Consider the following 14,222-nt stretch of genomic DNA (forward strand, 5'->3'; position numbering starts at 1 on the left):
AAATCACCTGGCTGACCATTGAACCATGGGATATGCGCAGCATCCCTGCCTGGGCTACCTGAGTGACAAATCTCGATCCAGAATTTCTGTCTTCCGTCTTCCGTGGCCCATGACCAGGGGCCCCAGAGGACAAACCGTTTCGAGATTCGCCATTGGACACCTGGGACCATAGCCTATAGTTGTGGCAATGGTACCAGAAGATGATCATGGCCGGCTGTCAATGTGCTCGCCACGTTGTTGATCAAATAAGGTTCACAGCCGAGTTAGTTTTGCATGTTGGATGGGTCGGTGTCGGTGGGTCTGCTCAAACAATGTGTGATTGGTTCAGAGGTATTGGTGGTTCTGACAGACCACATGCATAAGCATATCCCGTCAATCAATAACGTACATCTTTCAAAGGGTTCTTGCTTCTGTTGCTGATAATCAGTGTCTTGACACGCTACTTGTACTGATCACAGTTATCATATCACATTATCGCCGAGCCCTGCTGTCGGCAGGTTGGGTCTGCAACATGGGGCTCGGGGGCTGCTGGCATGCACATTCCTCCCTTGGAATTCAGATATTGCGGCTATAAGGTCGTTTCGGAACACTGTGCTTTTGGGCAGGTACTGTGCTTTCTAAATATATACTTCTTTGACCTGGGTATATCGTGCTGCATCCCTTGTAAGGGCAAGCCCTGGTCTCTCGTTGTCTCCTGAACAGTTCACCACGTAGAGACCGATGGAAGAACTAATTCCACCTTTGGCCATCGATTCCTACCGGCCTACAACTTTGCATGCTCATCTGCATGGAGTTGTCGTCTTTCCGGCCCTCCGCGACTTCCATCGCCTGGGAACGCATTGGCCACATCCTTGTACTCAGTGCGGAACCGCCATTTCTTCGCGAGAGCAGGCTCGAGACTTTTGTGGAGCGCAAGGGTTGTGTACTTGCCCAGTACTGGCAAGAATTTGAAGGCACTGCATTTGGAAGAGCGCGGGTTAGTAGATCCAAAATCGACACGCATACATCGCCATGCAAGAAGGAGTTGTGGAAGGGAAATACGTACTGTCCACTGCCACCACCGGCGAGGAAAAGATTACGATAGTCCGGGTGGTAGTCCATGATAAAGTCACCTGTGGGTGTGTCGGTGTACCAACACACGGCCACCCGTTCAAACGGTCGGTCGGCGAGTTCGGGCAGCAGCTCCTTGAGGCCGTCACGTAGTCGGCGTTCCCCGTCCGACGGGATGTAGTTCTTGCGTCTATTGGAAACGGCCAGCGGTGGCGTCGACACATCAGACTTGAGGGTTTTGCGCTCGGATTCGTTCGGAGAGCGCTCATAACCCCATCCGTGCACGGCCATCTTCAACAGCGACGTGTCTTGGTGTGGTGGAAAATTGAACCATCCCGTAGCGAAATTGACGTAGATAGGCAGTCGCTGGTACTTGGCCATCTCCTCCGGCGACAGACGGAGGTATGCGAGCACTTGGCCGGTTGAGAGAGTCGAGTTATACATGGGCGCCAGGCTGGCCGCCCACGCGCCAGCAGCCAGGATGAACAGGTCGGCCAAGACCTCAGTGCCAGCAATAGTCCTGGCAGCGCGGATCGTCCCTGAGGTGGTACGATCGAATCCAACAAGGGTGCCAGCACGACCTGACACGAACGAGACCCCTCGGACGATGCACTCGTCGCGGAGGCTGGCGATAGCTTTTTGGGCGTCTGCCCAACCGGCCTGTTGGTTATGGTAGCCTATGAAATCGGGTCCGGCGAGGGAGCCACTTATGGTTGGGTACAGACGTCGCGTGTTGTCAGCGGATTCTAACCTTGCCCACGGGAGGTGCGCTCGATCTAGAGCGCCGGTGGTCTTCTGGATATACGACCTTCCGACCGGATTATGGTTGCTGGTTAAGACGACAGGCGCGGGGTTGAATATATCTCTATATTTCGGTGACTGGGACCATTTCTGATATGCCTCGTAGGCCAGCTTCAGGTAGAGATCGTCGGCGTAGTCGAATCGGATGACACGTGAGATGTCCACGCTGGAGCCGTCAGGGACCTGTTGAGTCCGTAGGTCAGCAGAGTCTGGGGTTGTGGGAAACGACCTTTCTCTTCTTACCGGAGGCACATGGCGATCCAGGACGGTGACATTGCGGTATCCTTGCAACGCGAGCTCAAGCGCCGTCGTCAGGCCAAAAACCCCGGCACCGACCACGACGATGTCCCAATCTTTCTTCATTCTGTCGCTATGGCCTACCAGCTGCGTTTTCGTCCGGCCCAAAACTTTGGTTCCAGAGGGGCTTCCCCGGTCGAGGCCAATAAGACCATATCGGCACGTGATCGAGCCCAGGTTTAAGCACCCTGACCGTGAGCCGACACCCGTGGTCCGGGGTGATTGAGATGCTTTGGATGGGGTGGGTCGCCATCCTTTCCCACGGAGAGCGGTACTGTGAATCAGGGTAAGCGGAATAGCAAAAACGAGTAAAGGTAAAGAACGACCCTGCATCTCGTGGCTTTCATTCGGCTGAAAAGCCGGTTTAGTCCCCCATAACACGGAGTTAGGAAGCCGGAAGCCGGAAACCGGAAACCCCACGATTGGCATCCAGATGTCGTGCCACAGGAATTGTGCCCTTGACGTCTTCGGCTCTCCATTCGTTTCTTGGGCAACATCTACATAATTGTCCGCGCTTGAGTGGCATTAGGATTTTTCTAACTGAAAAACCAAATTATCGCACCCAACCGGAAGACACCACCACAATTCAACCATGTCGAATGCCCAAGTTTCCAGCACGGCGGGTGCAGACCGCTCGGCGGTGAAAACTCCTCTTCTCATCCCTGGTCGTGGTGATCCTGTCAAAGATGCTATCTTGATTTTTTCTTCAGGAAAGATCGACTATGCAGGGCGTCTATCTAAGCTCCCCAAGTGTCTGAATGTTCCCCAGGAGCGGACAGTCGAGGTGCCTGTCTTGCTACCCGGCCTCTGGGACTGAAATGTCCACTATATTGGGCATCTGGAACAGAGTATGGCCGGCATGGTGGATCCCTCGCCATTTCTAGCCGGAACTCGTACGGCACACGACGTCGCAGCCACCTTGAACGCCGGGTTTACCAGTGTCCGCGAGACGGCAGGCTGGGGGGTCGAGCTCTCACAGGAGATTGAGGCCGGTCGGCTCATCGGACCCAATATCTACTCAGTGTGTGCTGCGATCAGTTGCACGGGGGGGCATGTCGACCATCACACCATGCCAGAGCACCAGTTTCACGAACTCGGCTGTCATGGCCTTCCGCTTGTCGTGGCAGACGGTGTTCCTCAGTGTATCAAAGTGGTGCGGCAACAACTGCGCCGTGGCGCCAAATGCATCAAGATCTGCACCAGTGGAGGCGTGTCCAGCGATCGTGACGACCCGAAGCATCAGCAGTTCTCTGACGAAGAGATCAGGGCCATGGTTGAGGAGGCAGCTCGGTCCCATCGGGCTATGGCGGCGCACGCCCACGGTTTGGCCGGTATTATAGCGGCGATTCGCGGTGGCGTCACCACAATCGAGCACGGAACCTATTTAGACGACGAGGCGATTGCGCTGATGAAGGATAAAGGGATCATCCTGGTCCCTACCCGCGGAATTATAGAAGACGGCTTAACGACAGCTGAGTCGTGGTCGGCCAGGGCATACGAGAAGCTGAAGCCAGTAGCGGTGCAACATGCTAACGCATACCGGGCCGCGGTGGCTGCTGGTGTCAAGATCGCCAGCGGGTCAGACTACGGCATCAGCAAGAGAGGGACTCCATTAAGTCACGGCCACAATGGTAGGGAACTAGAGCTGGCGGTTCAGGTGGGCGGTATGACCCCCTTGCAGGCAATCGAGGCTGCCACTGCCACTGCCCCAGAGGTCCTGGGCCCTCAGGCCCCCAAGACCGGCATCTTGACGGAAGGCTACGACGCCGATTTCATTGCTCTGACGTCCAACCCCCTGGACGATATCAGTATCGTCGCTAACCCAGACAACGTTACACATGTTTGGCTTGGGGGACAGCTAAAGAAGTCCCCAGAAATGACGATTGTAATCCTAGGCCGCACTAGGGAATGATAGGGGCTCTTGACGTATGCAATACGCAAACAAGTTCAACTTTCTTGTCGAGCACCTTCCAAGCATTGCTTGTAGATCTTTGTGGTAACACACATGATGGAAATGAATGCAGCCATACCTCGATCGTTTTGATGAATAAATAAAATCCAGGAAAGTATTCTCTGGTGATAAAAAATGAAGTGATATATAAAGTTGATGAGGTATCCTACGTTGTACCTCAGTTCCGCGGCGTCATCATCCAAAGCCACGTCTGATCTCCCTGTATTATGTATTCATCTCCCTAAGTAAATCTGTCAGGCTGTCAGCGCAAGTTTCACTGCCGTGGCCTGATAACGAGACACGGTTTTTCATTGTCGTCTGCGCTCATGCTTTCATACGTACCATTGATTGAGTGTGATCCCTGCCTCTGGTAATCCTCAATCGCAATACACTTGGCTTTTGACGTGGAGCCGCCCGAACCGGTCATCAATACCACTCCGTGTCAGTCTTCCTAATGCCGCATCCGTGTTCTGTATCCGAGTTGCCGCCTGGACGAACTTTTCCGTCAGACTCATCGCCCCAGCTCGCTTTGCAACCAACACGCTATATAAAGTATAAATCGCTCGTGAAACGGACGGTGTTGACAAGATCCACTAGACTCTTCAATTTCGAACGCTCTCTGTTGATACCCCTAACACAATCGCTATCGTTGTCGTCTCCATGAATCACAATGCCATGGACAAAGAAGTGGCGGCATCGTCCTATGTCAACGTGGACCCAGTAGAAGAAGCCAACAAGGAATCGGTGATCGCTCATATCGATGCGCCTCCTACCAACACTGTGACCTCGGCCGAGAAACGACTCCTGCGAAAGATCGACTGGCGGGTCTTGCCCATCCCTATCCTGCTAGTAGGCTTGTCATCGATTGACCGAACCAACATTGCCTCTGCCAGGGTTGCAGGGATGGCAACAGATCTTGACTTGGGCGGAAACCGGTACAATGTCGCCGTTTCTGGTAAATGGCTTCTCTCTGTCCCCCCCCCTCTCTTGATCTGTCGTCGATTTGTCCTGAACGACGCTGACCGTTCCACGCCATGATAGTCTTCTTCGTTTTCTACGCACTGTCCGAGCTACCGAGTAACCTCATCCTCCGGCCGATCGGCGTCGTCCCATACTTATCGTTCCTCATCTGTGCATGGGGCGCTGTCGCCATGAGTCTTGGGTTTGTGCAGAATTTCGTCCAACTCACCGTTTTGCGTCTTCTACTGGGTCTTTTTGAGGGCGGACTTAATGTAAACACCATCGATACTCGTGCCCCAACTCACTCATACTGACTTGTCTCCCCAGCCTGCTTGCGTCTATCTGATCTCCTCGTGGTACAGGCGTTACGAGACGCACACGAGGATCGCAATCTGGTACACGCTCGCCAGCACGCTCGCCGGATTCGCCGGCGTCATTTCGTACGGGTTCAGTAAAATGGAGGCAGTCGGGGGACTTCGGGGATGGCGCTGGATCTTCATTATGCCAGGCCTGATTACGATCGCATGTGTTGTCCTCGTTTACTTATTCGTTTCCGAATTCCCCGAGAAGGCCAAGTGGCTGAAACCGGAAGAACTCGCCCTCGTGCGACAACGGCTCCGAGAAGACCGCGCGGAAGAACTCGACAACAAGACGACCTTGAGAGAGTCACTAGCCCCATTGAAAGACTGGCGGATCTGGGCCATGTCTATGTTATACTTCTACCCGGCCGCGGGATACTACGCTCTGACTTTCTTCATGCCATCCATCCTCAGCGCCTTCGGGTTTTCTGTTGCTCTGACCCAGATTCTCCAGACTCCACCCTACGTACTCGCAGCCACCTGCTCTGTCGCGACGGGCTACTACGCTGACAAGATCCACCGACGGTCACCGTTCATGCTTGGCCATGCGATCGTGACCATCGTCGGTTTCCTCCTGATGGGTTGGGGTCCGAACACGGGCGGCAAACTCACCGGCGTATTCTTCTCCATGACCGGAATTCAATGCATTATCCCGACCGTTCTTACCTTTATGTCCAACAACATCGTCTCGGTCAAGGCTCGAAAAGTGGGTATCGCCATGCAGATCGTGGTAGGAGCCGTGGGTGGCATCGTCGGCTCCCAGATCTTTCGAGTACAAGACGCCCCTAAATATAGGCCCGGCATGTACGCCGCATTCGCCCTCATGGGGGTATTCATGATCAACGTGGTCGGCATCACTGAGTACTTCCGGCGTCAGAACAAAAAGGCAGATCAGGAGGGTCTGATTATCGATGGAGTGGAGGGATTTCGATACACACTGTAGGAGTTGAGCTTCGGAGAACGCGATCTGTTGTTCCATCTGCACGGTTATCTAGATTATAGCCACGCTCAGAGAAGGGAGAGGTTATCTAATCCATACAAGGTACATAAAGAAATCAATGCTCCTGACAAACCGCAATGCCCGCTATCAGGCGCAGATGGCAATGTTGAGCCTTAGCCAAAAAGACCACACGGAGTTCGAGAACTGGGTAGTCGTATGAGTTGGCCCTCCGTGAGTCATTTGGCAAATCATTAAACCCCGAAAAGTGAAGCTGAGAGAGCTCTATGTGGTCTTCTATTGACTCCGACCTCGCGATTCTGGCACTTGATCTTTGTAGGACTCAGCAGTGCGAGGTGGAAAAAGCAAGACAAGTGCAGAGTGGAAAGATCCAGGCTCACGAAAGTCTGCCCTAGTCAAGCTTACCTGGGCCGTGGGATGGCATCTCCGATTTATTGCATTCTAAACACTGAATGCCTCAATTGTTAGAGTCGAAATATTGGCGGAGCTATGCTGGTCCCTCTGAAGAATACGTCGACCATGGTCGGCCAAAGAATGACCAATCATTCGTAACATTTGGGAAGATGTCGAAATCTTCGTTCGGCCAGTCGAGTTCTTCAGGCACGGCCAGGGGTTCTGAACGGATCTGCCGAGTTTCGATGACAGTCGAGTCATTGGACGTGGATATGATACTTTGCGGGACAATGCTCGAAGCTAGATCGAAGGCTTCGGGGGGGTGTCGTAGAGTCGACTTCATAGCAGGAGATATCCTCTCCTGTTCAGCGGAGAGTGCCGCATAATCAAACAGCTTCGCCATGAGATCGATGTCCTCCTGTTCCACGTTCAAATCTGAGATCTCCTTGGAAGGTATTGCCCCATCGTATTCGCCATGTACGTGACTGATGCTCCGGCGACTGTGAAGACGGACCGAGATACCCTCGAGTGCGCTTAGCTGTGACTATCAGAAAAGATTAAACTGTCGCTACGCCCGAACTTACGATGTTCCCTACGTTAGGCCATATCTTGGTCGTCCTTTGGAGGTAAGCATGTGCTTTGTCGTACTTGCGGCGGGCAGCATTTGCAACCTTCGGGTTGTCGTTGATAGTATGTTCCAGCTGGATACTGGCTGCAAGTGCAACTAGATAGCCGATGAAGGGATCGTAGATGCTCATTCCTGCTTCATCCATCTCGATGATGTGCCGGATTACCCAGTTGGAGTGGATCATGGAATCCTGATGGGACTTTTGCAAGGTTGTTAGAGGGACTTGATTATGCTGTTGACGAGTCTTCATGAATAGGATGAAGGGATGATGCCTAGTATGATTAATAGTAGGCTCGCCATCGTGGGAGGCGCACTTACAGGCGACATCGTGTGGCCGAATATAGAATTTGGTAAAACACCCAGGCAGAAAAGAAGGGGCGTAGGTGAGGTTCGTGTACAACACGACGGGGAGATCCCACCGCGGTATAACGGTGTGGGTGAGCTTCTATTCTAGATTAGTGAGGTCTGAGTGCTGGTTTCGTTCCACTCACTCATCTCAAACTCCATCAGACGGCTCTCAATGGCCGCATGCGTGGAATCATGTCTCCAGAAAGGAACGGGCGCAGACGAGCTATCGTCAAATACGTCCATGAGTGCGTTATGCCATATATCAAGGAGCACAATGTTGCACGAAACGACGTCCAAGGACCCCGCCCGCAATATGTCTCCAGGAGAAGTTGGCAACGTGATTTCTTTAGATGTAGAAGAGCCTTCGGGATTTAGTGGAGCACATTGCATCAAAAAGAGCTGAAAAGAGGAAGCCGGGACGCAAGAGGATCTCACGTTTGCGCCACTGAAAATGCGATCCATCATGAACAGTGTCCACACGACTGAACGCCAGCTAAGCGACAAATGCTCTTCTTCTGGTATGGCGCCTTCTTTGCGAAGCAAGCCACGTGTTTGAGCGAGCCTCAAGCCAAGAGCAACCTGAGCCTGCGCCCGGTGCGGCTTGCCAGCTTGGAACTAGTTTCAGCACGCGACAGCGGTAACGAATTTGACACTTACTGGCAAAATCGACCTGGGCTAGTAAGCAGAGCGCCTGGAAATAAGCTAGATCAAAGTCGAACTTGGAATATCGAGCGGCCAGAAGGTTCCAAGCTGCTTCTGATAACATCCCACACGTCTCGACAATGGCCTCTTTGCTGTGGAAGAGAGGGTTCTGGCAGGTACGCAAACTAACAGCCAGCAAGGGGTACAGCACGAGCTTAGGATATACAGCCACGGACGCTTGCGCATTATCGCTCGTTTCCATTAAAAGTGGGTACGGCTGGTTATGGAAATGTTGGAAGTAGAGTAGGATGCCTTCTTCTATAATCTCATCTGGGATCTCGTGTTCGTTTGTGATTCTAGGCATATTAACGGAATTCCACTAAGTAGTATAATATAGCAAACCGGAAAGGGCCAGAGGGAGAGGCTGAGTCTATAGAAGCCATCTCATTTACGTGGTGTTGTCCTTCTCCATTATCCAAGTCGACAATCCCCTTGGCTCTGGTCAAAAAGGTCAATACAGCCAGACGATACGTTGAAGGACGACCCTGGAATGACCTGAGTCTTCGCATACTGACCCTAAAACCTGTGCCAACTCACAAAGCTTGGTCTCGACTGCGCTCAATCGGATGGACTGCGACCAGACATGAATCGGCGATGATGAAGTATACGCTCAAGGTTCTCACCTCGTACTGTCCTTGCGCGAGGGGGAAGATCGGACGAGTCTTGCGACCTCGACCTCGCTCCCCTTTGTCAGGCCGCGGCGCCTTCTCGGCATAGATACATCGCTGTCTCAGGCGTATGCAGAGGGAGCATCGTGGTTTCTCGCCTGGACACCGTGACTTTTTGCGTCTGTCGGGTGTTAGCGAATGCTGGTCCTTATCTCCAGTGTGCTCATCCTTTGCAAGGGGTGAAGCTACCGGCAATTCTCGCAGGCCTGGCTCGCCCGCTTGATGGGCTCGACAAAATTTTCATCGGCAGGCGAAGCCAGATCATTCGCCATGAAATACTAGCAGGTGAAATTTGACCGACAGTTAGCAGCCTCGCGAGTCACCTAGAGGTCGACCGTAGAAGTGCAGTGAAGTCGTATAAAGTTCCTCGCGTGGTGGGAGCGGCGGCGGTCGATGACTTGGCAGTCACGGGACTTGACTCCACGGGGGGGGCTTCCGAGGGGCAAGTGATATTTCGCGTACGATGTTTTGTATTTCGCGTGCAAAATTAACTGCCAAGACAGGTACCATTCCACATCTGGTAATTTTGGTGGCCGCTAGTAAATATCTGCTCCTTATATGGAATAGTGCCTCTTATACTATTAGGTTTTGCACGCAAAATACAAAATATTACACGCGGAATATCACTTGCCGTTCGAGGGCACCGGGGCCCTTTGGGGGGAAGGGAGTGAGAGATTTTCGTAGAATTTAGGCCTCGGTGATTAAACCTCGCCGTTATCTCTACTAATACGGAGTATTTACATAGCTAGGCGCAGGTATCTAGTTGATCCCTCTAGACTTCTCATCTTTGCATAGCCATGGAACATCAACGTACGGCTATTACTCTTACAGCGCGGTCTTTATCACCGCGGTAATTCTAGTCACACTACCTTCTAGCACCTCGCTAGATACTTAGCTAGATCAATTTGCCTCCTGAACCCTCCATTCCCTAAGCTCACCTATTTTCTGCTACCGAATTGCTGAATACGACACGCGGGACACGGAGCACGGCACACGGAACTCGGAAATCCGTCTGGAGATTTGGCGCTCAGGTTCTGGGCTTCGACACACGCCTTTAGTGATGCGCATTTTGACAGATGGTCACATTTACAGCCAGATGGTCTCTCACTCGTCTCGCTAACGGTCGGTCGTGGTCGGTCACCGTCGTCGAGGTAATTACAGTCCTCCGTCTAGGGCAACAAAGGTGTTTCTCTCAACATCGATTCAGGCTCATGGTTTGCTCAGCTCTTGTCCGAGCGAGACTGAGTGGCAACAGGGATAGGCATAAGCCAATCAGATTCGGGTTACCAGCCAGCATTCTCTGGAAGTTGACCTAAATTCCAACCACGTTGCTGCCGGTTCCGACTGCGCACTGCTTTGGGAAGCGGTAGGCCAGCCAATCCAGTTCTAACCTCGTAACATTGTGCATGCATGCATATATCCTGATCCTCAACTGGGCTGAGCAGCCCTTTCTGTCCAATCCTGCCATGGCCAAGTTCTCTCCATCAAGCTCTTTTCTTCTTCGTGATTGGCCAGTAGGAGATAATCTATCTTAAGCTTGATTGACGACTTTGAGAGTCTCAAAGTCACCTGGATCGACTCTCCCATCCGCAGGTAACACTCTCTCCTTCTCAAACGCTTGCATGATGGACTGTACGTAGTCAGTATTCTCTAACTCCTTGTTGTGTCTCTCCAAGTCGTCTTGTCCAAAAGCAGTTGGCCACTGTGGCAAGGCAGACCCCATCTCATTCCAGCGTTCCGCGATTCGAAGCAATGAGGGCCAGAGTTTGTACATCTCACGATTCTTCCATGAGCCACAAACTGCTAGCAAAGGTTCGATGAAAGGGGCTGTGCGCGGTTCGTTGTGCATGATTGCGGAGTAGAATCGATGGTTTCTCTTCGTTGCGAGGACTCTGTAATCTTTCTGACAAATCCGCTTTCACGAATCTTCTCCGCCGCTTCTCTGGCTTCTGCATCTAGACTATCGTATTTGCTTGGTCTCTCTGGCAAGACTAGTCCTAGGGATGGAGGTCTAAAATGTCGAGCCATTCGAGGTATCTTCGCCTGCGAGATAACAGTGGCAACTCTAGAGTCTTGTCAGTCGATGATACTGGTTATATCAGTCGTCTCAGGATCAATAAAGATATTGCTCAAGTTGAGATCGGGGTGCGATAGACTTCAATCCCAATATATTCAGAATCTTTTGAACATCGTGAAATGTAAGGGGCGACCAAGAGGTATTTCTCAAGAAGCGCAAGCATCTCGCTGGGTTGTTCTGGTTCGTCATCATATCGAGACAGGAGATTGTAGTTTCAATACATAATATGTAGTATTGGAGACCTCACTGATCAATGCCATTCGGTGCTTCTGCTGAACTAGAGTTTAATACATGGTCCTCCCGGGTCCACGAGACGTCCGGCGATTGTTGCACTTAACATCACCGACGTTCTTCCACTCGTGGTATTAATTCCCTCTTGAGAGTCATGATCAATTGCTCAAGCATCCACTGGGCTTCCGATTTCCCGCTCTTTAGGTAGCTTCCATTAGTCAGCCAGTTCGATGAACTTGATCCATTACCTTCTTCATAAATGCCTGGTTTGCCAATATCTCGCGATGTAACCCATTCAAACTCGTCTGGTATGTTTGCTCGAGAGACGCCAGCATGTTCACCTCTGGAGATCAGTGCTAGAAACCATGCCCACTCATCATACGTGAACTTTCGTGAGGGTGATGTAAAGAGGTGTGCAGCAACATTGCTGATTTCCTTTATCAGCAAATAATGATAGTAAGGCTGACCTTTTCCGAGGCTAGGTCCTATCTCCTCCATTGGGTCTTTTGAGCCATGCTCTATGGCTCTATTTTCTGTTCCAATTGGAGGTTGTGTCGATTCGTCGCACATCTTCCCCTTTGTCAAAGCACTTCTTCTTGATCCAATGGAAGGTGAGTTCTGGAAGGGGCTCATCCGGTGCTCGGTGTCGAGAGTCTTCCCTTCACATACACTCCTCGCAGAATACTTCGAGCTCTTCTTTCTGCTGAAATCTCCAAATTGCTGCACAAGGTTTCTCAACCGTGTCGAGTTGTCTTTAAGCCTTTTGATGATTGTGTCCCCCATGGAGCTGACTAGGATAGTGATAGTGGGTACTGCTAGCAGCGACCAGAATACGAAGAATGCTTTGCCGGCATTGCTTACCGGATAGAGATCTCCGTATCCTATCGTCATAAGAGCGATGAATGTAAAGAAGAGTGCTTGAAAGTATGACCAGTTCTGGACGCTTTCCGTTCGTTTGAATATCGCTGCGCTAAGAAACCAAAGCACAAACCAGGCAGTTCCTGAACCAAATAGCAAGATCCATCGGTGCTTTTGTGAAACTCGCTCCTGGATATCACGGAACATTTTGAAATCCTCTTCATTAATTTTTCCCTTCGACTTACTGAAACAAGTTAGCCCTTTTTTCTGGGAGGTAAAAGCGGAAAGAAATTGCATACCTCGACTGCAGGCGCTTCAGTAAAGCATGTTGTGTCTCCTTCATTATACTACTGGTCTTTCTTTTCTGGCGTTGGGTCAAAAAGGATTGGATGGACGCGATCATTAGACCTAACAGCAAGACACCGCCTACGGCGTAAGGGATAACCAAGGATCGTCCGAGGTGTGTCTTGGGAGCGTAATCCCCGAGCCCAATGGTCAAAATAGTATTGTCTGCCCAGTAGACTGCGTCCAGATAGTTCCACTTTTCGATGTTCGAAAATACCAGAGCACCAATCAAGAGATAGGCCTTGAAGATGATTGTTTGGTAGGTGAGTGCAGTCTCACATCTGACACACTTAGCTTCTTCGCTGTAATAGCCAGATCGAGCTGCATATACAGAAATGAGCATAAGGGAGGAGACGATAAAGTAGAGCCCACAAGCGAAGCAAGCATAATAAAATGCCTGTGAGAAAGAGTTGCCCTGTGTAGATGGAAGCTGAAGAGATATGGAAGCCACGGCAATCGCTGGGATTAGGAGAAACGATGAAATGTACCAGCCAACGATAACTATAGAATGACCAACAAAGGAAGCGGGGCCGCGACTAAATTTTGATATCAATGTCAGGTTCGCTGTGGCCGCGATGGCAAGCGAGACAGCATTGGTAGCGATAATCCTATCCGACATCAGGTTTCATTTCAAGTATTCAACCCGACAACTCACCAAGTGGGATTGGGTATGTTAACTCCCCCATCTTCCATCTCGTCCGACGGGGTTGATTCCCTCCAACCCTGCGTGAGAGCGCAAACGTTGAATGCACTTCCCATGGGTCCGAACGCGCCCTGTGTATCTGTAAATATTTCTTGGGATATTAGTTCGCCTGTATAACCTACAGCTAGCAACGGAAAAGCTGTCGCAGTGAACCACCACTGACTACGCAATAAGTCAACATCGGTCGGCCAAGAATTTCCCAGTGGGGTCTGTTTTTACCTCGAAAAGCCGTTCTTCCGTATCTTCCCTTCATTATCTTCCGTTTTATTAGTGGATGGCGCCGCAGGATTAGCTTTGTCGCCGTTCCGGCTCCAATTTTGGGGACTATTCATTGTCAGCTATTCCAGGAGATCTGTGGGGTTGGATAAATAGAGAGACTTGCAGACTGTCTAAGTAATTATCATCTAAGTTGGCACATGCTGAAAAAGAGGTTGCTTTCGTTCCCGTATTGTAAGTAAATGATTGGCGATCCTGAGATGCTATGTAGTCTGCAGAGAGTTTCAGACACAATTGGGTCTGAGGGGCAATGGCGGCGAGCCAGTTGATTGAATTGGTCAAAGCTATGACCATAAAGGATTGGTTCTCCCGAATTCAGCACGGTCCACAATTGCGCAATAGTGTCGGCACCCATGATGGCCAAGGATAGGTTCAGTGTGAAATTGCGCATGTGCAGTGGTCAGACTGTTCGTATAGGGTAGGGCAAGGGCAACTACTGACATCCCTTAGCGCCACTGAAACGCCATGCTGGAAGTTATGCTCAAAATTTGACCATGAGCTCAACAACGAAAATCACGAGACAAAAGGTTAGTTTGCCGACCTATGAAAAAATATACCTCGTACTGCGAATGAGTCTAGACCGCTCGGAATGTCATTCCCCCTTGGAGGACAAGTAC

General features: G+C 51.1%; 7 protein-coding genes across 7 annotated transcripts; 3 read left to right on the forward strand and 4 right to left on the reverse strand.

The window, feature by feature from the left end:
• Nucleotides 1-763: 763 nt before the first annotated feature.
• Nucleotides 764-2,214, reverse strand: A1O9_07407 (uncharacterized protein; the record flags this gene model as incomplete). The annotated part of the gene is made up of 3 exons (XM_013404353.1): nucleotides 764-956; nucleotides 1,046-2,034; nucleotides 2,095-2,214. 3 exons carry the CDS (start codon nucleotides 2,212-2,214, stop codon nucleotides 764-766), a joined length of 1,302 nt encoding a protein of 433 aa, XP_013259807.1.
• A 526-nt stretch (nucleotides 2,215-2,740) lies between these two features.
• A1O9_07408 (uncharacterized protein) lies at nucleotides 2,741-2,965 on the forward strand (the record flags this gene model as incomplete). The annotated part of the gene is made up of 1 exon (XM_013404354.1): nucleotides 2,741-2,965. The coding sequence occupies one exon, from the start codon at nucleotides 2,741-2,743 to the stop codon at nucleotides 2,963-2,965; it is 225 nt and encodes a 74-aa protein (XP_013259808.1).
• Nucleotides 2,966-2,998: 33 nt separating this feature from the next.
• On the forward strand, nucleotides 2,999-4,060 carry A1O9_07409 (uncharacterized protein; the record flags this gene model as incomplete). The annotated part of the gene is made up of 1 exon (XM_013404355.1): nucleotides 2,999-4,060. The coding sequence occupies one exon, from the start codon at nucleotides 2,999-3,001 to the stop codon at nucleotides 4,058-4,060; it is 1,062 nt and encodes a 353-aa protein (XP_013259809.1).
• Nucleotides 4,061-4,774: 714 nt separating this feature from the next.
• A1O9_07410 (uncharacterized protein) lies at nucleotides 4,775-6,361 on the forward strand (the record flags this gene model as incomplete). Its single annotated transcript, XM_013404356.1, has 3 exons — nucleotides 4,775-5,054; nucleotides 5,141-5,331; nucleotides 5,387-6,361. 3 exons carry the CDS (start codon nucleotides 4,775-4,777, stop codon nucleotides 6,359-6,361), a joined length of 1,446 nt encoding a protein of 481 aa, XP_013259810.1.
• Nucleotides 6,362-6,863: 502 nt separating this feature from the next.
• A1O9_07411 (uncharacterized protein) lies at nucleotides 6,864-8,751 on the reverse strand (the record flags this gene model as incomplete). The annotated part of the gene is made up of 5 exons (XM_013404357.1): nucleotides 6,864-7,307; nucleotides 7,354-7,669; nucleotides 7,716-7,842; nucleotides 7,889-8,353; nucleotides 8,403-8,751. 5 exons carry the CDS (start codon nucleotides 8,749-8,751, stop codon nucleotides 6,864-6,866), a joined length of 1,701 nt encoding a protein of 566 aa, XP_013259811.1.
• A 1,895-nt stretch (nucleotides 8,752-10,646) lies between these two features.
• Nucleotides 10,647-10,964, reverse strand: A1O9_07412 (uncharacterized protein; the record flags this gene model as incomplete). Its single annotated transcript, XM_013404358.1, has 1 exon — nucleotides 10,647-10,964. The coding sequence occupies one exon, from the start codon at nucleotides 10,962-10,964 to the stop codon at nucleotides 10,647-10,649; it is 318 nt and encodes a 105-aa protein (XP_013259812.1).
• A 567-nt stretch (nucleotides 10,965-11,531) lies between these two features.
• A1O9_07413 (uncharacterized protein) lies at nucleotides 11,532-13,245 on the reverse strand (the record flags this gene model as incomplete). The annotated part of the gene is made up of 2 exons (XM_013404359.1): nucleotides 11,532-12,525; nucleotides 12,581-13,245. 2 exons carry the CDS (start codon nucleotides 13,243-13,245, stop codon nucleotides 11,532-11,534), a joined length of 1,659 nt encoding a protein of 552 aa, XP_013259813.1.
• Nucleotides 13,246-14,222: the final 977 nt, after the last annotated feature.

This window comes from Exophiala aquamarina (genome assembly GCF_000709125.1).
Source record: "Exophiala aquamarina CBS 119918 chromosome Unknown aczIA-supercont1.5, whole genome shotgun sequence".
In the NCBI taxonomy this organism is placed as follows: domain Eukaryota; kingdom Fungi; phylum Ascomycota; class Eurotiomycetes; order Chaetothyriales; family Herpotrichiellaceae; genus Exophiala; species Exophiala aquamarina.